The sequence below is a fragment of the Taudactylus pleione genome, unplaced genomic scaffold (assembly GCF_031769625.1).
Source record: "Taudactylus pleione unplaced genomic scaffold, aTauple2 ptg001334l, whole genome shotgun sequence".
Lineage (NCBI taxonomy): Eukaryota > Metazoa > Chordata > Amphibia > Anura > Myobatrachidae > Taudactylus > Taudactylus pleione.
The window spans coordinates 2314507-2339669 of NW_028285734.1; the positions used below are offsets into that span (position 1 = coordinate 2314507).

Consider the following 25163-nt stretch of genomic DNA (forward strand, 5'->3'; position numbering starts at 1 on the left):
GGCAGTGTGTATGCGTTGCCGACTGATCTGCCGACAGATGTTCAGATCGCTCTGGGCGTGCTGATGTAATTCTGCGCAGTGTGTACAAGGACACGATCTTTCCTTCCGACCGACAGGAGAGAGAAATCGGAGGATCGTAAGAAATTGTGTGCGCCTCACTATCGGAATTGTTCCTCACAATGACAAATTCAGAGTTTGTCGATCTGAAATAAAAAATTGTTCAGTGTGTACCCATCTTTACATTAATTGTCTTTCTATACTCAATCTTCCATATTGACCTGAAAATGACATTTAGTGTGTCTGGCTCATGGAGCCCACTAAACAGATTTCTCCATAGCAATCTGATTTCCCCATATGCAGTGTGTGGTACTTGTTCTACTATATCCTACAGATCAGGGGTATCCAACATGTGGCCCGTGATCTGTTGTGGAGCTACACATCCCAGCATGGCCTGCTCCAGGTTAGCATACCCTAATATGAAAGCTCTGGAAGGGCATGCTGGGATGTGTAGTTCCACAACAGCTGGAGTGCCACATGTTGAACACCCATGCTTTAGATTTTGAGCAACGCCTTTTTAAGACCTTGGCCCTCATTCAGAGCCGCACGCTATTTGCGGTCGTTCGTTTAAAATCAAGGGGTGGCTATTTAAATGATCCGTACGCACATTGCAGTGTGTTCACACCTCTAAGTCTGAACGAACGAGCAAAACATACGCTCGTTTATTTGTTAAAAACGCCCCCTGGCCGCACGCATCCTACGTCATGTCCGCTATTTATTAGATTAATCGAGTACATCGACCAGCGTATGAACTGCTCGCTATTCTTGTGGTTGGTGTTTGCTACCACAAATTTGCGTGCAGTTCTGGCTATAAAATAACCCAGTAACGTGGTCAATGACGCTGCTGTTTTAAATATACACACCCATAAAACGCCCGTTTTGACCTTTAAGCACGCCTGCGTTCGGATCTCCACTCCCCATTTTCAAGCACCTTCCCCTGTTACCACCCACATACGCCTCATTCTGTCACTCAAAATAGCAGGCACTCGCTATATAGCGTACAAAGGATTTTCGGCCGCACTGACTGGTTCGCGCATGCGTACTAAAAAGCGTACGCATGCGCAGATGTGCAAACATCGCTCGGAACGAGCGTACTGCCGCTAACGAGCGGCTCTGAATGAGGGCCCTTGTTAATATCCAGTCGAGATAAACTAAGGGGAACTTGAATAGTCTGTGTTTGCGAATAAATGCCGGTGCGTGGGCCGTCTTGCCGTAAACGAAAATGTAAAGCAGTGACTGGTTAGTTACATCCAGTATCAAAACCGCTGAAAGATCTGCATTGTTATAAACTCGTACCCTATTACATTCCTCTGTCCAGAGTGTTAGCACAGTCTGTGTACATCCGATGGTAATTACAGGCCGCTGCTATAGCCAATTCCCCCCCCCCCTCCCCCGCTGCAAAGTCAGGCGGAAGGAACTTGCAAACGCTCCTTTTCATTAATAGTAACACACGAGGGTTAGTGCAACGTCCTAATGGTAGACTAGAAAAGGGGGCGCTTCAAATAGAGAGCGGGAGACCCTGAGATAGCTGCAGTGGATACAGATGTGTCCTCATACACCTAGCCATGTGACGCAGGACGCACAGCGTGACTGAGACGCGTCTTATGTGCATCGCAGACGCAGCAAAACACCACTCACCGTGTATTAGAGACGCTGGGCTGTGACTTTAACCGATCAGCAATTAGATTTAAACCCGTGCAAAGTCGCAGATGAAGCACAACGAAACTCTGCGTGAGAAAAAGCCGCGACCGCTGCATCGTTCCCCTCCTTACACAGATTCAGACCCGGTCGCAAACAGATGTGTATATATGTCGCACATCATATTGAGTGTACGCCAGCAATGTAGTTTTGTCGCTCCCACTTTTATTTATGCGAGTAAGATGCACATTTTGAGCGCTAGATGTTCGGTGTGGCCGAGGTGCCCGTGACCTGGCGTGTCGAGAGGGGCTTTTTTGTCTCGACTTGAGCAAAAAATGTATGAGGCCACCACTGTATCTGGAATCAAACGGAAAACCAGAAGCTTTCTGAGGTAACAGGGTGACCTCCTTCTCAGAAATGATTAGCGGGAAGCAAAGGGCAAACCAGAAGCTTTCTGAGGTAACAGGGTGACCTCCTTCTCAGAAATGATTAGCGGGAAGCAAAGGGCAAACCAGAAGCTTTCTGAGGTAACAGGGTGACCTCCTTCTCAGAAATGATTAGCGGGAAGCAAAGGGCAAACCAGAAGCTTTCTGAGGTAACAGGGTGACCTCCTTCTCAGAAATGATTAGCGGGAAGCAAAGGGCAAACCAGAAGCTTTCTGAGGTAACAGGGTGACCTCCTTCTCAGAAATGATTAGCGGGAAGCAAAGGGCAAACCAGAAGCTTTCTGAGGTAACAGGGTGACCTCCGTCTCAGAAATGATTAGCAGGAAGCAAAGGGCAAACCAGAAGCTTTCTGAGGTAACAGGGTGACCTCCGTCTCAGAAATGATTAGCAGGAAGCAAAGGGCAAACCAGAAGCTTTCTGAGGTAACGGGGTGACCTCCGTCTCAGAAATGATTAGCAGGAATCAAATGGCAAAGCAGAGGCTTTCTGAGGTAACAGGGTGACCTCCATCTCAGAAGTGATTAACAGGAATCAAATGGCAAACCAGAAGCTTTCTGAGGTAACATTGTGACCTCCGTCTCAGAAATGATTATCAGGAAGCAAAGGGCAAACCAGAGGCAGTCAGACACCCAGAGACATGGCGGGGAGACCAGCGCTGTGTCCCAGTATTGATTCTTCATGTTGCTCTCCTGTATGCGAGTCAGTCAGCCTGGACTTTACCCAGAGATACACAACGTGTGTGAACAGTGATAATCCCCTGATAACATTAATCAGACTTCCAGTAGGTTCATTGCTGGTGAGTTACTATAGATGGTTGTCAGTCAGATTCACACCTGTCAGAATTAATTTCCTGTCTGTCACAACAAGAAGACACAGGGAAGTGCAGAGAGAGAGAGAGAGCGGTAGACATTGTGTACGCTTGTCAGCCTCTAATTTCAGATCCCCGACCCCTATTAGAGGGACAATGGCCTGTATGCATGACGTGACCGATGGGCCTGTGTCATGTAGCTGTATGCTCGCTGTAACTATAGGTTGTCAGCCGCTGAGAAAGGAATCTATGTTGTCAGGTCTGAGGTGACATGACAACGTCAGGACAATATAGTGATATTAATTGCCCCTCCTGTAGGCATCATGCCAGACCCCTGAGGGGTGAAGGGTAAATATTCTCTGCGGTTGGTGTGTGTCAGGGATTGGGGATGAGCTGTTGTGGTGCATTGAAGTTTGGGGTTCCTGTGTGTGTGTGTGGGGGGGGGATTGAGGTTAGAGGTGTTAGCCAATTAAGAACACCTCAAACCTCAATTTCTCACCCGTTGTCCCCCCATATGTAACCCACGTGCCACGCTACAGTAGCCCAACTATAAATGGTCTCCGCAGAGTACTGCGCAATTGTGGCACTATATAAATACTATATAAATACAGAATAATAAAAACAACCGTGTTTGTCTTTGCAGATAGCAGCAAGCTGCTGAGGGACCCACACGCCATCAACTACGGGACCCTCCCCGTCTGGACGCCCCCGTCCTGTATGGTGAGTATTCCCTGCTCCCCCTTGGTGTGACCCTGGCGGGATACAGCTATCTCTCTCCCTCATGCCCTGATTCTTCCTGGCAGGAGTTCTGTGGGTACCGGAGGGTAAAATGGCAGACCGTTATCTGCTACATCTTCTGCGCCCTGACCCTGGGGCTGCTGTTCATCATCTTCCACTGGAAGCCGCGGCTGTACTTGCTCGCCACGCATCGACGCTGCCACCTGGCGGTAGCAGACAAGATCTTCATTAAGGTGAGCGGGCAATCTCTGCCTGTGCCCAGGGTCATCTCTCATCCGTCCGGTTGTGCCTTCGTTACTTTTCCTCGTTTTGTGACTGTTGGATGTTTATATTAAACCGTTTTATGACGCGTTTTCCCGCCTGTTACAGAATGTACCGCTGCAGGACGTGGATTTTAACACATTTTATCCGAATTTTTTATATTTATTCAGATTTTTTTTTCTCTGACAAAAGTGCAATTTAATATTTTTGAAAAGTGGATGCAAACAAGCCCCATTACATTCAAGATAATCTCTTTTACGTCAAACATTTTGCATCGGCCGTAAATGCACTATGAAATCGAACTGGTTTGCTTGGAGCTTTGTGACTGTAATATGTATGTGATTATGATAAAGGAAACCGATAAAACATATGTTTAAAACAAAGGGCCTGATTCAGACCCGGACGCTATCCGCAGTGCGCTCGCTATTGCCAATGGTTGCTAATTTGCGCATGCGTTCGCAGATCCCTCGCTCATACAGCAAAGCCAGCCCAGCAGTGAGTGACAGGAGAGACCGTTTGTGGGTGGTAACAGGGGCAGTCCAGTAAAAACGGGGGAGTGGAGGTGTGAACGCAGGCGTGCCCGAGTGTTTCAACGCCGTTTTAGAGGCGTGCATAATTAACAGGCAGCATCATAGTACACGTCACCAGCCATTTTTTTACTCTCTTTTCCTCGCAATGTTGGCGGTTGAAAAAAGCTACCACAAGCGCTGTGTTCACATCCGATAGTGGTCGATGTACCAATGCGTTCACAATATTCCAGGAGATGACGTGGGGCAGTGGGCGTCTCTGCATTCGCTTAGGGAAGTCTGCGTACATCGTGCAGGTAAGATGGGCGTGCTTATGCCTTGGCAAGCAATCTCTCCCCGCCGCGCCACTTTTCAAATATTTGCATACGCAGCGAGCGTACGCTCATAGCGACCGGGTCTGAATCAGGCCCAAAATGCGTGGTGTGTGCAGAACATGCAGTTATATAGGAGACTGAAACGCGTCGTAACATTTTATGTTTAGTTTACTAGAATTCCTGCTGATTCTGTCTCCTCCCCCAAAGGGGGTGGGATGAAAAGGGGGTGGGATGAAATGGATAAATATGTACATAAATGACAGCAGCTTTTACAGAACAATTGGCTATATAACGAAATACATGGAAATATTCTAATATTAATTGGAAAATCTTGGGGATGAAAAAATGTTTATTCTGATGCCACAATCATTGTGTAATAACAACCAAGTGAAGACTTCTCGGTTCCTACCTAGACCGGGAATAGACCTGGTAACAGTCTCACAAATGGAGATTTCCAAACCCGATACCTGTAATTTGTATTTCCCTGTGTAACCTGTGGCTGTAATGATTTGTACTGGAATCTGCCAATGGTTCCGGGTTACCGTCTAACGTTGCTGCTCTGTTTTATGGTTCCAGGACACGTTCGGACAGACGTGCATTGTGGACGTGCAGGTAGAACATGGCGTCGATCCCGGGTACAGTAATTTTTCGCTTACACTGTCTGGGTTTGATTTTTTTATTATTATTGGGATCGCAGTTTTCTGATATTTTTTTTGTTCCTCCGGTTTGGGTCTTCCCACCGGTTCCGAGGTCCAGTTGTGTCTGCCCTAATCCTGCTTCTCTCTCCTGCAGCCTGCATCTCGAGGCCATGGAACGCCTGGGCACGGTGGTGGGTGGCAGTGTGGCTCTCAGCTTGGGGGAAGAAGAAGAGTTTAAGGACACCATCCGGTTGCACTACAAGGAAGAGGTGAGGCTCCGGGGAAACCCGCTGCCATGCTTTACCCAAGCGCTCTTCAGCGTTTCAAACTAGCTTTACTAGGGCTTCAATCAAAACCGTATATTTCCGAGAAGTGCTGTGTACAATCTCCAATCCTGCTGTACGGCACTGGGGACAGGTGTGTGAGAGGGGCTCAATTAGAGGGGACGCGGAATGGACAGCGATATTATTGGGAGGGATTGCTGTAGGCCAACCTCTGTCATTACAAGTATTCAGTGACGTCCTGTAATAATTATATGGATGGGAGAAGGACCTCGTGGCATAAAGAGGTTTTTATGAGGATTCCGTTTTCTACTGTTAACCAGTATCGGGCAGATCTGATTGGTTAGTTTGGCCATTTTCAGTAGATGCGAACATAGGTTTTACCAAGATACACAGTTACGTACTTGCTCTTTCTTACTCTATTCCAAATTCTGACTCTGGCTCACGATGTCCGACAATCAAAACAACCAGTTATTGGGTGACTGTCCTGCCCGGGGCCATGATCTATCACAGATCCAGACGTTCGCTGTTCGAGACGGAACCGATGGATCCGCCAGCGCATTACCTGTTTAGTTCACTCATGGCTATTGTTATTTAACAGTTAAGGTACGGATGTGTAATCCTCTTCTCTACCTTGCAGAAAAATGTACTGCGATACTTTGTGTTTGAAGGGATGCGCTACATTTGGAGCGATCGCTCAATGGACTTCATCAAGGTCAGGTAAGACGACCCCCACACTTCTCAGCCTGATGTGTTAAACCCGGACGTGGTAGGAGGATTGTTTGCCGCTGTTAGTACGTGGAGCTTGTAGTAAAGTGACGGGGCTGGAGGTGTGATCAGTAATCTGTTTTTATTTATCTCTGCACGCAGTTCGCTAAATGACGGATTAGTCTGTGGTGAGATTAAGAAATACAAGTCTGGGCTGAGTCAGGCTGACCATGATAATAGGTGAGTATTCATTATAACTCTGACTGCTCTACCAGCAGTGTACACCAGGGGGCAGCACCTCGTCACATATTGTATCCTCAAAAGAATAAACATTTCTGCTGTAATATGTTTGCAATATGTATGGCATTTATCTCCCAGTTATTCTCTAATAGATGTTCTAGTCTTTTCTATTTTCGCTTAGTCGCCAAATCCTCTTATAACATAAAACCACCACTAGGAGTCCTATGGTTATTGCTGCAATTGGTGACTGGTAATCGCTGCATATTTCAGTGTATGATCGGTACCATCGATGAGTTGGGCGGTCGAATCTTCCATCGGACGTGCTGCTCATCGGATGGGATGATGGCATGCGGAATAGTTACATTAGACAAATGGCGATATATCACACGGTCGTACAGTGTGTACTGCGATGTATCGTTATATGTCCGGTCACCTGGTCGTCCGGGTGTGTACACTGCTTACAAAATACCTGGTATTAGTGATGTGTGTTAGATTACGGGCGGCACCAAGGCTCTTTGTCACCGCTACTGACCACGCAGCACGGTCACCATGAGCTGAGGAAACTGGAGTGAGACAGACATGCTGGTTTATATGCCGCTTACTTATAGGCAGTGAAAGCACTTTGGACCTCATTCAGAGTCTGTCATAAGCGGCCGCTCGGTCGTACGCATCCGATGTTTCCAAACCAAGCATGCGTACGGTTAGTTGTGCGCATGTGCGTACGAGGCTTTGCGATCCAAAATGCTGTAGATCGTACGGCTTACGAGCAGGAAGTGGCTTCCGGGAGTTGATTGACATGAAAGGCCGTTTGTGGGTGGTGACGGGGGTGGTGGTCTGAAAACGCAGGCGTGGCTCAGCGTTTTCAGGGCGTTTTAGGGGCGTACATAAATTTCCTGCTACGACCGACATAGAAGGTCGGAAGTAGTAAAACGTCACTCTGCGAGCAGGTTAGAGGCCTGGCTGATCGTACAGCTTGAGGTTGGGTACGTGCTCTCGCAAGCACCAGAGTACAGTCGATACTATCGAATGTGATTGATGTCAGGATTGATGTTTCTATTTTGAGCCACACAATGCAAGCAGCTAATAATCGTTTGTTGTAGCTAATAACACTGCTAATTGGCTTGTAATTGATTCAGCTGCGTTAGCATTAGAGAATAATAAGAATAATATTTCAGGGGGTTGGCTTATTCTATGCGTTTTTTTGTTAATTTTTGATGTAATTTGCACAACACAAGCGGCCGCAACCATCAGAAGAAAATTAACATACAGCGACTGACAACGATCGACTCGATCGCTAGCTGCTATCACTCGCTGGCTAGAGGAGGTGCATTGTTCACGTATGGGCGTCACTTTGGTTGTGATCGACCGGCCGTGCGATTGCTTCCTTTTTCAGTTTCTCGGTCGTTAGGCGTATGACCGAGCGGCCGCTTACGACCGACTCTGAATGAGCTCCTTTGTCCTCTCCTATATACGGCCAGTGGGATGACTCACTGTCTCCATTTCTCATTCCGCACAGGAAGATCATTTATGGTCAGAATGAGATCGACGTCCCTGTGAAATCCTACTTGCAGCTACTAATCGGGGAGGTGAGTGTGGTAGTCACCCAGGGATTGATTCGCAGTTGCAGGCTCTGCCGATGTTTTCACAGTTGAGCGGTTATCATCCACCTGCACATGCGTCATGGTACATTACCGTAGCCGCTCCTAGCGACTATCTATTCTCAGTGTGATTGACAGTCAGGGAGCGTTTGGGTGGGAGGTAAAGAGTGCAGGCGTGTCGCCACCGTTTGGAAGGCGTGACGCACCATGTTTATGCGACTCTGCACGCAGGGAATATGGCTCCGACATCTCCGTTCCCGTGGGCATTCTGCGGGCCCACAGGCTCTCTCAGGACTGCGACAATCAAATAATCTGCGACCGATGCTGCAACATTTTGCGCAGATGCTGCGACACTTTGCGCCGATGCTTGGATACTGGCAAAGCCACAGGTGGCCACTTGAATACATCTCACAGGCTGCTGCGACATTTCCGTACCTGCGTAAACATAAGCGACGGCATTAGCGTACAATTCTGATCGGGTCCTGTGAACAGAGCAATGGCGGCCTCTGGTACTGGCCATTGCCGTCGAGCGTAGACGTCACATGATGGCCGTATAGCACAGATGTATTATCCCTCCTAGAGACTATGCGTCATTCTCGCTCTCTCCCCGCAGGTCCTGAACCCGTTCTACATCTTCCAGGTGTTTAGCATAGTCTTGTGGCTGTGCGATAATTATTACTACTACGCTGTTTGCATCCTTGTGATATCGATCATCTCTATCGTGGTCTCGCTGTATGAAACCAGGAAGGTGAGAGGCCAAATCCCCTGTGTCCGACTTCTCACTGTTCTCTATAGGGATCGGGCTAGATCACGTACAACGTCTGTAATGATATGCTGGATTCAGGCATTTTACTGGTTATCTGAACCTGTGCCACCCATAATGCATTGCTCAGGCACGATGCAACTGTCCTGTATCTCTTCCCACAGCAAAGCGTAACCCTGAGCAACATGGTGAAGATGGTGATGAGCCTGAGAGTGCGGCGGGCAGGGGGAGGTGAGACCATACCAATATTGGCTACATTATAGAGATGAGTGCTTAGTCTTCATCATAGAGCAGCAAAGGAAGGAGGATTATACTACGTTGTGAGACTCTGCTTCTTCTCCATCACGCTGCTTCTTCTCCATCACGCTGCTTCTTCTGCATCAGGCTGCTCCTTCTCCATCACGCTACTCCTTCTCCATCGGGCTGCTCCTTCTCCATCACGCTGCTTCTTCTCCATCACGCTGCTCCTTCTCCATCACGCTGCTCCTTCTTCTGTATCACCCTGCTCTTTCTTCTGCATCACGCTGCTCCTTCTTCTGCATCACGCTGCTCCTTCTTCTGTATCACCCTGCTCCTTCTTCTGCATCACGCTGCTCCTTCTTCTCCATCACGCTGCTCCTTCTTCTCCATCACGCTGCTCCTTCTTCTCCATCACGCTGCTCCTTCTTCTGCATCACGCTGCTCCTTCTTCTGCATCACGCTGCTCCTTCCTTCTGCATCACACTGCTCCTTCTTCTCCATCACGCTGCTCCTTCTTCTGCATCACGCTGCTCCTTCTTCTCCATCACGCTGCTCCTTCTTCTCCATCACGCTGCTCCTTCTTCTCCATCACCCTGCTCCTTCTTCTCCATCACGCTGCTCCTTCTTCTCCATCACGCTGCTCCTTCTTCTCCATCACGCTGCTCCTTCTTCTCCATCACGCTGCTCCTTTTTCTGCATCACGCTGCTCCTTCTTCTCCATCACGCTGCTCCTTCTTCTCCATCACGCTGCTCCTTCTTCTGCATCACGCTGCTCCTTCTGCATCACGCTGCTCCTTCTGCAACACGCTGCTCCTTCTTCTGCATCACGCTGCTCCTTCTTCTCCATCACGCTACTCCTTCTTCTCCATCACGCTGCTCCTTCTCCTTCACGCTGCTCCTTCTCCATCACGCTCCTTCTCCTGCACCACGCTCCTTCTCCATCTCGCTGCTCCTTCTCCATCACGCTGCTCCTTCTCCACCACGCTGCTTCTTCTCCATCACGCTGCTTCTTCTGCACTACGCTGCTTCTTCTCCATCACGCTGCTCCTTCTCCACCACGCTGCTCCTTCTCCATCACGCTGCTTCTTCTGCACCACGCTCCTTCTCCATCACGCTGCTCCTTCTCCATCACGCTGCTCCTTCTCCACCACGCTGCTTCTTCTCCATCACGCTGCTTCTTCTGCACCACGCTGCTTCTTCTCCATCACGCTGCTCCTTCTCCTTCACGCTGCTCCTTCTCCATCACGCTGCTTCTTCTGCACCACGCTCCTTCTCCATCACGCTGCTCCTTCTCCATCACGCTGCTCCTTCTCCACCACGCTGCTCCTTCTCCACCACGCTGCTTCTTCTCCATCACGCTGCTTCTTCTGCACTACGCTGCTCCTTCTCCACCACGCTGCTCCTTCTCCACCACGCTGCTCCTTCTCCATCACGCTGCTTCTTCTCCATCACGCTGCTTCTTCTGCACCACGCTGCTTCTTCTCCATCACGCTGCTCCTTCTCCATCACGCTGCTCCTTCTCCATCACGCTGCTCCTTCTCCACCACGCTGCTCCTTCTTCTCCATCACGCTGCTCCTTCCTTCTGCATCACGCTGCTCCTTCCTTCTGCATCACGCTGCTCCTTCCTTCTGCATCACGCTGCTGCTTCTTCTGTATCACGCTGCTCCTTCCTTCTGCATCACGCTGCTCCTTCTGCATCACGCTGCTCCTTCTTCTGCATCACGCTGCTCCTTCTTCTGCATCACGCTGCTCCTTCTTCTGCATCACGCTGCTCCTTCTGCATCACGCTGCATAATGGAGTCGCTTGTTTTGTGTGTTCAGTTTCCGGGAGGGGTCACCAGTCTGTTTTATGCCGTTTCAGAGGAGCTACTGGTCAGTTCTCTGGACCTGGTCCCCGGTGATTGCATCCTCCTGCCACCAGAGGGCATGTTTATGCCATGTGACGCCGCCCTGCTGTCCGGAGAGTGTATAGTGAACGAGAGCATGCTGACAGGTGTGTGCTCCGGGTATATGACAGAGCAGCCTAAAGGTTGTTTCTTTGTAATACTCAAGTGATGCTAATATTTGCATAGAGTCCTGTGACCCATTCTGTATGTCTTAGGGGAGAGTGTGCCTGAAATGAAGACCCCATTACCGGATGGCCCTCACGCAGCCGACACTGTTTATTCCACGGACGCACATCACCGCCACACGCTGTTCGGTGGAACCCAAGTTATCCAAGCGAAAAGCTACCTGGAGGATGAGGTCATCGCGGTAGTAGTGAAGACAGGTATCACATGACCATTTGATACTGCAGAGTGGTCAGGAGATGCAGGGGCCAAGTGTGCATAGTATCGTGGGTCTACCCTCCCGTCCCCTCGCTGGGTCTCTGGCTGTGGTATAAGAGATAGACAGTAACTAGTTAGACACCAGATGTTAGACAGTGAATAGTTCGACAGGGACAAAAGTCAGACACACTAAAGTTAGACATGTAAAAAGGTCGACAGGGTCAAAAGGTCGACATGAGAATGGGCGACACTTTTTTTTATTTATTTTTTTGTTAGCCCTAGTCTTCACCCTAACCGTAACCAGGGGGCTAAGTGCCTAACCCTAAATAAATAAATAAAAAGTCGACCATTTTCGTGTCGACCTTTTGTAACCGTCTAATGGTGCATACACATGGTGAGATTTTCTGTCAGATCTGAACGATAACGATTTTAAAAATCCTTCAATCATTAATATCTGAAAGAAAATCTGACGTGTGACTGCAGTGATGAACGATGCACGTTCCCGATGGTCCGATAACGATATCTGATATCTGATGTGACTGCAGCGATGAACGATGCGCGTTCCCGATGGTCCGATAACGATATCTGATGTGTCTGCAGCGATGAACGATGCGCGTTCCCGATGGTCCGATAACGATATCTGACATCTGATGTGTTTGCAGTCAGATTTGGTCAATTTCAGTCATTTTAATGCAGTCAAAAATCGTTTAATCGTTCAAATCGTTATAAAAATCGTTCAATTGTTCATGTGACAAATCTGACCATGTGTATGCGCCATAACGTTAGTGTCTGACTTTTTTCCCTGTCTAACTACTCACTGTCTACAGTAACTTCTGGTGTCTATCTAGACCAGGGGTGGCCAGACTTTTGGATCTACTTTTAAAACCTTTTGTGATCTACCGAGTCAAAAACGGGGGCGTGGTATGCAATAAAAGGGTGTGTGCTAGGGATGTGGGGGCCCGTCCTGGCAAAATCACACATAGTATCCCCAATTCAAATTATTCCACACAACAGCACAATCTTATTCACATTACACCACATAGTAGTGTCCCTTATTCACGTTACGACACACAGTAGTGCCCCTTATACACAATGTCCACAGTAGTGCCCCATATGCACTGCCCATTGTAGTAGTGCCCCATATGCACTGCCCATTGTAGTAGTGCCCCATATGCAATGCCCCCAGTAGTAGTGCTCTTTATGCAATGCCCCCAGTAGTTGTGCCCATTATGCAGTTCCCCTGTAGTTGTGACATTATGCAATGCCCCCAGTAGTGGCCTTTATGCAGTGCCCCCATTAGTGCCCCAGTAGTGCCCTTTATGCAGTGCCCCTTATACAGTGCCCCATTAGTTTCCTTTATGCAGTGCCCTTTATGCAGTGCCCCCAGTTGTGCCCCCATTAGTGCCCTTTATGCAGTGCCCCCGTTGAGGCCTTTATGCAGTGCCCCCCGTTGTTCCCTTTATGCAGTGCCCTTAATGCAGTGTCCCCCTGTTGAGCCCTTTATACAGTGCCCCCAGTAATACCCCTGTGCATTACTTGCCTGGCCAGCGTAGTCATCCGCTGGCTGGGCGCGTAGTCTCTTCACATCGCGGGAGACGCGGATGACGTCACCCACGCTCCCGCGCAATGCATCACTGAGACCGCTGGCCTATGAAGCGATCAGAGGCTTCTTTAGTCTCTGATCACTTCAGAGACCAACATTCCCAGGAACTGCAGCAGGTTGGTCGCGATCTACCGGCGGGAGCTCTACCGGTAGATCGCGATCAACCTTTTGGCCGGCCCTGACCTAGACTAATTACTGTCTATCTATAGTCGGGAACCCCGCTGCATTTGGGGGGCATTGAGGCAGGTGATTACCCTGTTCTACAACTCTGGCTGGCTAAGGTCTTCTGTTGTCCCATTGGCAGTGTTTGTGGCATTTGCTGGGGCTTAGAGAAGTTCTTGTAATAACCGGGACCTACTTTGGATGCTCCCAGTCCCACCTGACTCCACGCACAGGGGTGGGCACTGTGACATGGGTGCGGCTGACAGCCATGTGCAGGTTGGCCGCATCCAGCGCTGAGGAAAAGGGGCAGGTAATGAGCAGAGAACAATCTCTCTTGTTCCCCCCCCCCCCCACCTCCCTATATAGTGAATAGATTAACGTAGGCACCAGATATGGTGCTGCATGTTAGACTTGGCACCAGGTATAGCTCTGCATGTTAGACTTGGCACCAGGTATAGCTCTGCATGTTAGACTTGGTTCCAGGTATGGCTCTGCGTGTTAGACTTGGTTCCAGGTATGGCTCTGCATGTTAGACTTGGCACCAGGTATGGCTCTGCATGTTAGACTTGGCACCAGGTATGGCTCTGCATGTTAGACTTGGTTCCAGGTATGGCTCTGCATGTTAGACTTGGTTCCAGGTATGGTTCCGCGTGTTAGACTTGGCACCAGGTATGGCTCTGCGTGTTAGACTTGGCACCAGGTATGGCTCTGCATGTTAGACTTGGCACCAGGTATGGCTCTGCATGTTAGACTTGGTTCCAGGTATGGCTCCGCGTGTTAGACTTGGCACCAGGTATGGCTCTGCGTGTTAGACTTGGCACCAGGTATGGCTCTGCGTGTTAGACTTGGCACCAGGTATGGCTCTGCATGTTAGACTTGGCACCAGGTATGGCTCTGCATGTTAGACTTGGTTCCAGGTATGGCTCCGCGTGTTAGACTTGGCACCAGGTATGGCTCTGCATGTTAGACTTGGTTCCAGGTATGGCTCCGCGTGTTAGACTTGGTTCCAGGTATGGCTCCGCGTGTTAGATTTGGCACCAGGTACGACTGGCTCTGCATGTTAGACTTGGTTCCAGGTATGGCTCCGCGTGTTAGACTTGGTTCCAGGTATGGCTCCGCGTGTTAGATTTGGCACCAGGTACGACTGGCTCTGCATGTTAGACTTGGTTCCAGGTATGGCTCTGCATGTTAGACTTGGCACCAGGTATGGCTCTGCATGTTAGACTTGGCACCAGGTATGGCTCTGCATGTTAGACTTGGTTCCAGGTATGGCTCCGCGTGCTAGACTTGGTTCCAGGTATGGCTCTGCGTGTTAGATTTGGCACCATGTACGACTGGCTCTGCATGTTGGACTTGGCACCTAGATGGCGCCAGATATTCCTTGCCATCAGTTTACCTTATGCTACACTTTTTATTTTACCACCAAACAGTGGACCTGATTCAGAGCCGCTTGCTCGCGCTGTGCATTCGCAAGCGGCCCAATGCTCTGCGTACGCACGTGCGCACGCTTCGTTCTGCGCGTGCGCGAACTACTCACTGCGATCGCACCCCTCTCGCTCGCCCAGCAAACTCAGCCCAGGGTAATGAGTGACAGGAGAGGCCGTTTGTGGGTGGTAACAGGGGCAGGACACTAATAACGGGGGGTTGGCGATGCGAACGCAGGCGTGCCAGAGAGTTTCCACGCCGTTTTAGAGGCGTGCATAATTAACTGGCAGCGTCATAGTACACGTCACTTGCCTTTTTTTACACTGATTTCCTCGCAATGCTTGCGGTAGGGTAAAGCTGCCTCAAGCGCTGCGTTACCATCCGATGGTGCTCGATGTATCACTTCGTGGAGATGACGTGGGCGGCTCTGCCTGTGCGATTGGGCGTACGCATACACAAAGTGGCCGCTCGCTAAGACATGGTGGGCGTGCTTATGCCTTGGCGAGCGTCGCTTCCTGTGGCGTCACTTTGACAAATTTGCGTACGCAGATAGCAAACGGGTCTGAATCAGGCCCAGTGTCTGTAATATTTTCCGTTATAGAATAGTTTAATGCACTTTTACTGACGCTGTTGGACTTGGAACCTATTTTCTTCAGCATTGTCTCCTATCTCCAGGTTTCTGCACAGTCAAAGGGAATCTGATCAGCTCGATCCTGCACCCCAAGCCAATCCAGTTCAAGTTTTACCGTGACGCCCTCATGTTTGTGCTCATTCTGGCTGTGTTCGGTGAGGATACGGCTCGCTTGTGAATTTATCTAAAATAGGTTAATCCAGGGGAACTGATTCACCACTGATTCTTCTGTCATATGATTAATTAAAAACAAAAAAGAATATAAAAATGTAAAGTAGACATTGTAAGATCACAGTGGGGGGAATTCAATTCAACGCGATGTTGAATAGCCGCGGGAGGGAGCTCCGGCAGCTATTCAATTCACCGCACTGTTTGGGCGCGCTAAGTATTTCTTCTCGACCCCTCGACCCCCCCCCCCCCCCCCCTGGGAATGCGAGGCGAAATCCAACCAAAGTGCCGGGCGCGCAGCTGTTTTTCTGCTTAGCGCAGCGCTAACAGCCGCGCGTCCGGCACTTTGGTCAGAGAATGCCAGTTAACGCGCCTTAACACCCTTGTCAAGGTGCGATAGGCGCGATAACCGGCATTCTCCGACCACACAGCGCACTGAATTGAATCGCCCCCAGTATGTCCTAATCACCTTGTAATGTGTAGATAGTGGACCCATCATAAATTGTCTCAACACTAAAACGTGCTGCTCCATGACTAATTTGTGTTGGCATATGGAAGGCTTTGCAGATGTCTGCAGCTAGCTGTTGTTTGAGGTGGGGGTCAGTTGTTCACGGTAAGCCGCTGGTTGGGTTGTCCGTGCCGAACTGCTGGGTGGGGGTTGGTTCTTCATGGCAAGTCGCTGGGAGGGAATTTGGAGCTTCATGGCAAGCCACTGGGTTGGGGTTGGTTCTCCTTGGTGAACAGCTGGGTTGGGGTTGGTTCTCCATGGCTAGTCGATAGGTGGGGATTCGTTTTCTATGGTGAGCTGTTGAGTGGGTGTTAGTTGTCGATGGTGAGACTCTGAGTGGGGGTCAGTTGTCCGCGGCGAGCCGCTAAGTAGGGGTCAGTTGTCCACGGCGAGCCGCTAAGTAGGGGTCAGTTGTCCATGGTGGGCTGCTGGGTGATTAGTCCTATCACTCTAAGGCCACCTTATGGGAAATCTATGGTAAGGTCAGGGACAACCATCATTGGTCGTATGTCCAACCTCTCTTTCCTTTCCAGCCGCCATGGGGACCATCTATAGCATTGTCATTCATATCATACATAAGGTAAGTTGTGTCCACCATCCGGATGACTCTATATGTTCCCTCTTCACATTTCCATCTGTCTGACTGGTTCTGTGTTTGTCTCCCGGTCAGGTTACTGCATCTAAGATTGTTATTTTAGCCCTCGATGTTATAACGATTATTGTACCACCGGCTCTCCCGGCTGCCATGACGGTTGGCACCATCTACGCTCAAAACCGGCTGAAGAAACATGGAATCTTCTGCATCAGTCCGCCACGAATAAACGTTAGCGGCAAGCTAAAGATGGTGTGCTTCGATAAGGTACAATGTCGTATATCATTTAGATTTTTTAATAAACGCTGAAATATCGTACAGGCGCTAAGCCGCGGAGATCCCTCCAATGTTCTGTATGTCGGCCAAGCAACTCGTAACGCTCACTTTATTCGTATGGCAAGATCTCATTCGCTTGTTTGAGTTGTTCATTTTTCCTCTGGTTTAGTCTACAGTACATGGCTGAGGCCGTTATACGGATTTATCACCCAGTACTCAGTCTTAAATCACTAATGTACCATCTGATAATCACTTTACAGTTGTATCATTAAGTAAATTATCATTCACACGTATAATACAGAGTGAACTGTAAAGAACAATTCTAAATCTCTTCCATGTGTTAGGTCCTGTTCCATAGGTTAAGTATACCTCGTTTATTCATCCGCATATTATTTATTTTGCTACGAATACCCAATATAATTATAGCGCCAGTGCTGTAGTGTAGGGGAGATATATGTGATCATATAGCGACATGACCTGACCACGCAGAAAGTGACTGAGCCCCACTCACGCCCCCGCAAGTCACGTTATCGGCGCATTTCTGAAACTTTTTGAACTCCGGACAGTCTTCACCTACTTCTCTTTAGGCTAAATTAAGTTTTATTGGACATCGGAAATCTGACGATGAATACAGGGTCGCAGTGATAGAGAGAGGGTTATTGGCCATGCAGTAGATAGGCGGTGCGTACCTGCGCTCACACCTGTTAGTGTCGGCGATGCGCGCACGTTTGCTCAGTGGCTTCTGGGACGGTGCCGTGAACCGTCCGCGATAAGACTTCTCCGATGCATCAAGTGTAATTGTTGTGTAGCTATGTGGCGCTGATCCCGTGACGTGACTGTAGGAAGGCTTCACTGCTCTTTTAACCCTGAGTTTTATAGGTTGTAAAGACTTGTGGAGGTCGGTGGCGAATGGCGATTTGGTCTCCACCAGTTCTCTCATCCGTTCATTCATGAAAGTTCTTCCCTTCCATGGTGCCTCCCAGACAGGTACCCTAACTGAAGAAGGTCTGGATGTGTGGGGGGTTGTACCTTTGGAGAGCGGCAGCTTCCTTCCAATCACCCATGATCCTCGTTCTCTGCCAGATGGACACTTGCTCTACTCGCTCGCCGCCTGCCATTCCGTCACCCTGCTGAACGGGCAATCCATCGGCGACCTCATGGATCTGAAGATGGTGGAGTCTACCGGCTGGGTGAGTCCTATGACCGGTTCCCCGCCGTCTGGGTCACCGTGTAGCTCAATGTTTTTCCTTCAGTGGTTATTATTCCGATTTGTAATTGGCTAAATTCAAAGTTTATCTGCTTTCTGAGTCTGTACCCGGCTGCTCCTCTTTTACGCTGCCTTAAACCCTTTCTACTCCTTTGCAGGTCCTGGAAGACGGAGATGTGGATCCGCAGCAGAGACAAAGCTTTGGGACCAAGGTGCTGTTGGTGCTGAAGCCGCCCAGTGTAGATGAGCAGCCTCATGGGCCGGTAAGTACCGTGCGATCTGATCCGTCTCTCCCCTGCAGCCTGAGTGGTTACGGCTTTATCCTCTCCTCTAACCTGTGTCTTCATTGCCCCCCTAGAAAAATCAGACGAATGTGGGGGTCCTACAGAGGTTCCCCTTTTCCTCCAACCTACAGCGGATGAGTGTCATAGCCAAAGTCCCTGGAGACTGCCCCTCAGAGCTGTACATGAAGGGGGCTCCTGAGATGGTCGCCAGCCTGTGCAAGAACGAGACGGGTGAGCCGGAGAGCGCCGAGCACATGTGACTGTCTGCACCCACGTGGGACTGTCAGGGACCCTTGCTCAGGGATAGCGTACTGTAGGTGGCCGTACTTTTTTAAATCACTGACCGGTTCCATAATTGCGGGCGATCGGTGATGTCTTAAGGCCGCTGGGCTGTGAGTGGGAAACGTTTTTGTCACAATCTCTTGCTGACCATTTATTAAGGGTAATGGGGGGATTTTATTCCTTCACTGACGCGTCACTTACAACTAGCAAACAGCTATGTGAGTGTATATTGACGATGGGGGCCCGAAACCGCTGCCGAGGTGTTTTTGTGCCTCGTGTCAGGAGTATAAAAAGCTGAATCTGTTTTTTCATGCATGTCAGTAAATGTTATTAGTGTTTGGTGATTTGAGGGGAATTCAAAGGGTCTATGAAAGGTTCTTAGGGCTATATTTACTAAGGGTCAATTATAATCGATATTGATCGATTGAAATTCGATCAGCATCGATGTTGTGTTTCTGGGCCTAGATCATACATTTACTAACAGACAATTTTTTTTTATATGTCTGATTCAGCCCAGGAAACACAACATCGATTTTAAATTGATTAAAATCAACCTTTATTAAATTGACCCCCTTATTGTCCATAGACTTAACAATAAGTTATTTATTAGTCTTCCTTACTCGGTTATCAGTAAATTGTAATGGTGTGATACTCATCACTGAGCCGATGAGGATGAGGGGTGGTGCGGATACTAACGGGTTAATCCTAGCTGGCTCTCTCACTGTAGCACCAGACGCCCCGTAGCTGGTAAATGTCGCCATCTGCTGGCACTGGAAGTGATTGTAGTTTGATGTGTGTTGTATGCTGTTGTGGTCTGTGTATTAGAGGAACAACCTATTGATGTGTTTTTGTGGCGTTTACCCCAGTACCGCCTGACTTCTCCGCGATGCTGCGTCAGTACACACAGGACGGGTACCGGGTGCTGGGATTTGCCCATAAAACGCTGCAGGCGGCCAAAACCTTTGAAGAGGCGCAGTCCGTCACCAGGTATGTTTACCCGACTGTATGAACACCTCCTTTTATTTTCATTAGCTCCCGCGTTATATTATACAGTATTTAATCTGGGATTATGGGCTTTGTAAATCTGTAATATTCGCATTATTTCTCCATGTGTTGAAGTTACCCCCTTATGGTGATTATTAGTGTCTCAGCAAGGTAGGTCTTCAGAGCCCCAAATTGGGGTGACGTCATTTCTGCAGCAGCTGATTCACCAAACATGGAGTACGTCTGCTCGATAGCGACCCATTCTCCATATGGACCCTGATGCTTATGGACCAGTATATTTTTTGCTTGGTTCTTTTACGGCGAAGATCCATATTATCCCCCCTTTGTTCCATATGTAGAGAGTCTGCAGAACGTGACCTGACTTTCCTGGGGTTCCTGGTGATGAGGAACGTCCTGAAGCCAGAGACTGCACCAGTCATCTATGCCCTGAGAAAAGCCAATATCCGAACAGTCATGGTGACAGGTGAGTGAGTCTCTGGCGACGTCCGGGACTGGCCAACATTTCTGAACGGCTGAGTGATGTTGGGTGCTCATGAGTTTGTCCTACATGACCAGTCTGCTTCCCTCCCTAGGAGATAACATGCTGACCGCAGTGAATGTCGCCAAGAGCTGCCACCTGCTGGAGCCCACGGAAAAACTCTACTTTGTGAACGCGTCTCCTCCCATCCACAATAGCTCGGCCACCCTGAAATTCATCCCATCCGAGCCGATGGCAGGAGAGCAGATTAGAGAGGTGAACCCTTGTTTTTATCCCCGTTGTTTGTTATGCCAGTGTATAAACCCAGATAACCAGATCTGAGGTCAGGGGGAGCCATCACGTTGCTTAGAACAGATAAGCACCCGGTTGTAACTCTTCTTATCAGTAAAGGTGCCAGGTATAAGCCTGTCCGCCTTGTTGGCTGCATAGATCCAACGTTATGATCAGTAATTTTCAGAGGGGACTGTTGGAAAACGTCAGTCGAACAATGGCTGGAGAGCGGCCATGGTCTGAAAGCGCAAATTTCGTCCCGTGGCATGCGACCTGGTCACCAGTAGCCGGCTCTGCCTTCGTTCAGGGCACCTTGTAGGGCAACTATGACTACGAATCCTACTGCTAATGGGTTTATGCGTATAGTGTTGTATTAAGTTGTGACTGAACGAATTTGCTGAAAGATTATTATTAGCCCTGAATCGAGCTTGTACCATGAGCAGAAGCTATTTTTCCTTTCAGGGTTTTTTTTGAATGTTGTTGCCTGCCCAATATATATCAGGGTGCAAATTGTAGGACACACTCCTCTTCCAAAATGGCAAAAATATGAAATCTGCTATAAGGATTAGGTCTGGGGCAATCTCGCAGGATGTCAGTCAATGGATAGACCATGTAAATGTCCACAGTGTCTAGGTACCAACTGGTAGACGGGCAATAGGTCAACAGGTACAAAAGTTCGACATGGTCTAAAGGTAGACATTGGAATGGTCCACACTTTTATTGTTTTTGTTTTGTTTTTTAGGGTTGGGGTTAGACACTTACCGGAGAGTTAGAGTTAGGCTCTAGAATGGACAGTTAGGGTTAGGCACCAGATGGGAGGGTTAGGCACTTACCGGAGAGTTAGGGTTAGGATATAGAAGGGACAGTTAGGGTTAGGCACTTACCGGAGAGTTAGGGTTAGGCTCTAGAAGGGATGGTTAGGGTTAGGCACCAGATGGGAGGGTTAGGCTCTAGAAGGGACGGTTAGGGTTAGGCACCAGATGGGAGGGTTAGGCTCTAGAAGGGACGGTTAGGGTTAGGCACCAGATGGGAGGGTTAGGCTCTAGAAGGGACGGTTAGGGTTAGGCACCAGATGGGAGGGTTAGGCACTTACCGGAGAGTTAGGGTCTAGAAGGGAAAGTTAGGGTTAGGCACTTAACGGAGAGTTAGTGGTAAGGTCTAGAAGGGATGGTTAGGGTTAGGCACCAGATGGGAAAGTTAGGATTAGGCTGTAGAAGGGACGGTTAGGGTTAGGTACCAGATGGGAGGGTTAGACTCTACAAGGGAGGGTTAGGGTTAGCCTGTAGAAGGGACGGTTAGGGTTAGGCACCAGATGGGGAGAGTTAGGATTAGGCTGTAGAAGGGACAGTTAGGGTTAGGCACCAGATGGGAGGGTTAGGATTAGGCTCTAGAAAGGACGGTTAGGGTTAGGCACCAGATGGGAGGATTAGGCACTACAAGGCAGGGTTAGGTTGTAGAAGGGACGGTTAGGGTTAGGCACCAGATGGGAGGGTTAGGATTAGGCTGTATCAGGGACGGTTGGGGTTAGGCACCAGATGGGAGGGTTAGGATTAGGCTGTAGAATGGACGGTTAGGGTTAGGCACCAGATGGGAGGGTTAGGGTTAGGCTCTAGAAGGGACGGTTAGGGTTAGGCTGTAGAAGGTATGGTTAGGGTTAGGCACCAGATGGGAGAGTTAGGGTTAGGCTGTAGAAGGGAGGATTAGGGTGAAGATTAGGGTTAGAAAAAAAACAAAGTGTCGACCATTTTTGCGTTAACCATTCCAATGTTGACGTTTTGTACCTGTCGATCTTCATCCATAACGACCCTATTGTGTAGCGACCCTTTTGAACCTGTCGACTTATTGCCTGTCTTATCAGTTGGTGTCGATCTTTTGAATGTCTATCTAAATAGTGCAGATCTTTTAACGCACACCCAGTCTCACAGTGACCCGGAGCTAATGTCTGTATTATTTCTCAGTCTCATTACTCTCCTTTCGTTGCCAGTACGTGTCCTCATGGTGTCCGGCCATAATGTTGTGATCTCCGGTTTCCCTGATACAGGGGCTGTACCAGCAGGGAGGAGCGTTCCTGGATAGAGGTCTTTACTGTTTTGCCATGAATGGAAAATCATTTGCCGCGCTGTCTGATTACTACCCCGACCTGCTACCCAAAGTAAGACGACTGTTTGTTCTTTCTGTGGTTTGTTACATTACTTTATAAAAGAGCACTGGCGCCATGCTGCCTTTTGGCTGAAATGCGGTGCTTCCGTGTGCTGTCTTTCCAGCGCTGCTTGTCAGCAGCAGAGGGCAGCGCCTAATATGCATGCCAGGCTTCTCCGTCCCTTCTGACCAATCATTTTTCTTAGGCGCTCATCTACCCAAATACTGTATATAAACCATAACCACAATAAGATCAAGGGCCTGATTCAGAAGTGCGCACTATTCATTTGCCGCGGATGCGATTTTCTTACAGATTTGCATTTGCAGAAATATGCAAATGCCAGTTTAAGCGTTCCCCTTGTGCTGTAACGCACGACTGCGCAAACCCTGCGATGCCCACTTTGCTTATCTGAGCAATGCCCAAGTCCGCTGGTGGATCCGATCTCTCCGCCATCGGTTGGAACATCGATTTCTGGAGCAGCCCCCGGCTAGTGCTGAGTCTTCCTTTTAACGTTATCAAAATATGGCCACTGTGGCTGTGATGCTGGGAAAGAGAACGCAGCCGTACGCCCATGACGCGCCCTCTTTTGCATTGACTTCAAGTCACCTCCCAGTTTCCGCCCTGAAACGCCCATGAATCACAGATGCCGCCTCTAATCATAGCGATGTCGTACGCAAAAGCATACGCCATCGCACATCTAGGGTCGCGCATGCGCGGCAAGGGTTTCCGGGACTTTTCTCGCATACACAGTATTAAAATATCGCTCAACTGCGCAGATATCGGCGCTGCGCCCATCTATGAATCAGACCATAAGTGACAACGATTTTCGAATGTATTTGTTCATAATGTAAAAAGTTTAGAATCCATGTTCTTGTCTGATTTCGGATTCTCTGTTAGTTATATATTTTTCTGCATGTATGTAGTATGTATGTAGTAGTGTGATGTGCGTGTGTAATGCTAATATTAACCAGACCATTTGGGAGTGGCCAGCTCTGTGCGGATCACGTTAAGCGTGAGTTACTCTTCAGGGCGTCAGATTTCTAAGTGCCATCATCTCTCAATTTCCAGATTCTCATCCATGCCACCGTATTCGCCCGGATGTCGCCGGACCAGAAAACTCAGCTGGTGCGCAGTTTCCAGGATCTGAAGTAGGTCTGCGTTCTATAGCGCCGTGGTTCTAGCGTCTTTGAGTTATCAACACCGGTTTTAAAATACAATTCTTTAAAAAAAAATAAAAAATAATCCCTCTATAAGATGAAATTTCCCCTCAGCGTGGTGATACTACTGCCCCTCCCCTCTGTGTGGTGCGACTACTGCCCCTCCCCTCTGTGTGGTGCGACTACTGCCCCTCCCCTCTGTGTGGTGTGACTACTGCCCCTCCCCTCTGTGTGGTGCTACTACTGCCCCTCCCCTCTGTGTGGTGCGACTACTGCCCCTCCCCTGTGTGGTGCGACTACTGCCCCTCCCTTCTGTGTGGTGCGACTACTGCCCCTCCCCTCTGTGTGGTGCGACTACTGCCCCTCCCCTCTGTGTGGTGCGACTACTGCCCCTCCCCTCTGTGTGGTGCGACTACTGCCCCTCCCCTCTGTGTGGTGCTACTACTGCCCCTCCCCTCTGTGTGGTGCTACTACTGCCCCTCTCCTCTGTGTGGTGCTACTACTGCCCCTCCCCTCTGTGTGGTGCTACTACTGCCCCTCCCCTCTGTGTGGTGCTACTACTGCCCCTCCCCTCTGTGTGGTGCTACTACTGCCCCTCCCCTCTGTGTGGTGCTACTACTGCCCCTCCCCTCTGTGTGGTGCTACTACTATCCTCCCCTCTGCGTGGTGATACTACTGCCCCTGAGACCCCTTCCTTTGCGTTCTAGGAGCGTTGTGCTCTAATGAATGAATGCTGAGGATTTGCAGATAACGCGCGGCCTATCGTATTGTATATGTTATCTATCCCTACCCATGTGCTAATGATGTGCTCTCATCCCTGGTGGTCTTCCAGTTACTGTGTTGGGATGTGCGGGGATGGAGCCAATGACTGTGGGGCGTTAAAGGCAGCTGATGTGGGAATTTCTCTGTCTGACACCGAAGCCTCGGTCGCTTCTCCGTTCACCTCCAAGCTGAGTAACATCGAGTGTGTCCCCATAGTCATTCGGTCAGTAGATACCGGACATTTCCTATTATTCTATTTTATGTGCTCTCGTTGTCATTTGGCTCCTTTATCTCCTGACTGACCGATGTTTTTGGCTTTGCAGAGAGGGCCGCTGCTCTTTGGAGACTTCGTTTGAGGTGTTTAAGTACATGGCGATGTACAGCTTGACGCAGTTTATATCCGTGCTCATCCTGTATACGGTGAGTGATGCCGCCATGGTGACGGGGGAATGCACGGCCTTGTTAGCAAAACACATAGATCTTTTTATTATTTATCCTGCTTGTTTTTGCTGCAACTGCGGTCCCATGGGCAGTTTCCGTCTCTGCCAGAGTTGCCATAGAAACCTACCATAGGCCTCCCCTGATTGGTGCTTTTCAATAAAGTTTTTATCAGATCTACTTTGATCTTCATGATGAAGCTCTTATTTGGAAATGCACTGAGCCATCGTGGGCCCTTTCCCAGACAGTTTT

General features: G+C 49.2%; 1 protein-coding gene across 4 annotated transcripts in view; it reads left to right on the forward strand.

Moving 5' to 3' along the window:
* ATP13A2 (ATPase cation transporting 13A2) overlaps positions 1-25163 on the forward strand; it is a 114222-nt gene that overhangs the window by 70645 nt on the left and 18414 nt on the right. For all 4 annotated transcript variants that reach the window (XM_088463230.1, XM_088463233.1, XM_088463231.1 and 1 more), the window contains exons 2-25: positions 3591-3667; positions 3751-3918; positions 5364-5422; positions 5580-5694; positions 6347-6426; positions 6577-6654; positions 8171-8240; positions 8866-9000; positions 9180-9246; positions 11118-11249; positions 11358-11525; positions 15389-15499; positions 16554-16600; positions 16691-16879; positions 17872-18078; positions 18254-18358; positions 18454-18610; positions 19528-19648; positions 20005-20129; positions 20239-20399; positions 22456-22566; positions 23623-23702; positions 24544-24696; positions 24797-24893. In XM_088463230.1, the coding sequence (XP_088319356.1) occupies positions 3591-3667; positions 3751-3918; positions 5364-5422; positions 5580-5694; positions 6347-6426; positions 6577-6654; positions 8171-8240; positions 8866-9000; positions 9180-9246; positions 11118-11249; positions 11358-11525; positions 15389-15499; positions 16554-16600; positions 16691-16879; positions 17872-18078; positions 18254-18358; positions 18454-18610; positions 19528-19648; positions 20005-20129; positions 20239-20399; positions 22456-22566; positions 23623-23702; positions 24544-24696; positions 24797-24893 (2813 nt within the window). The remainder of the gene's footprint in view (positions 1-3590; positions 3668-3750; positions 3919-5363; positions 5423-5579; positions 5695-6346; positions 6427-6576; positions 6655-8170; positions 8241-8865; positions 9001-9179; positions 9247-11117; positions 11250-11357; positions 11526-15388; positions 15500-16553; positions 16601-16690; positions 16880-17871; positions 18079-18253; positions 18359-18453; positions 18611-19527; positions 19649-20004; positions 20130-20238; positions 20400-22455; positions 22567-23622; positions 23703-24543; positions 24697-24796; positions 24894-25163) is intronic.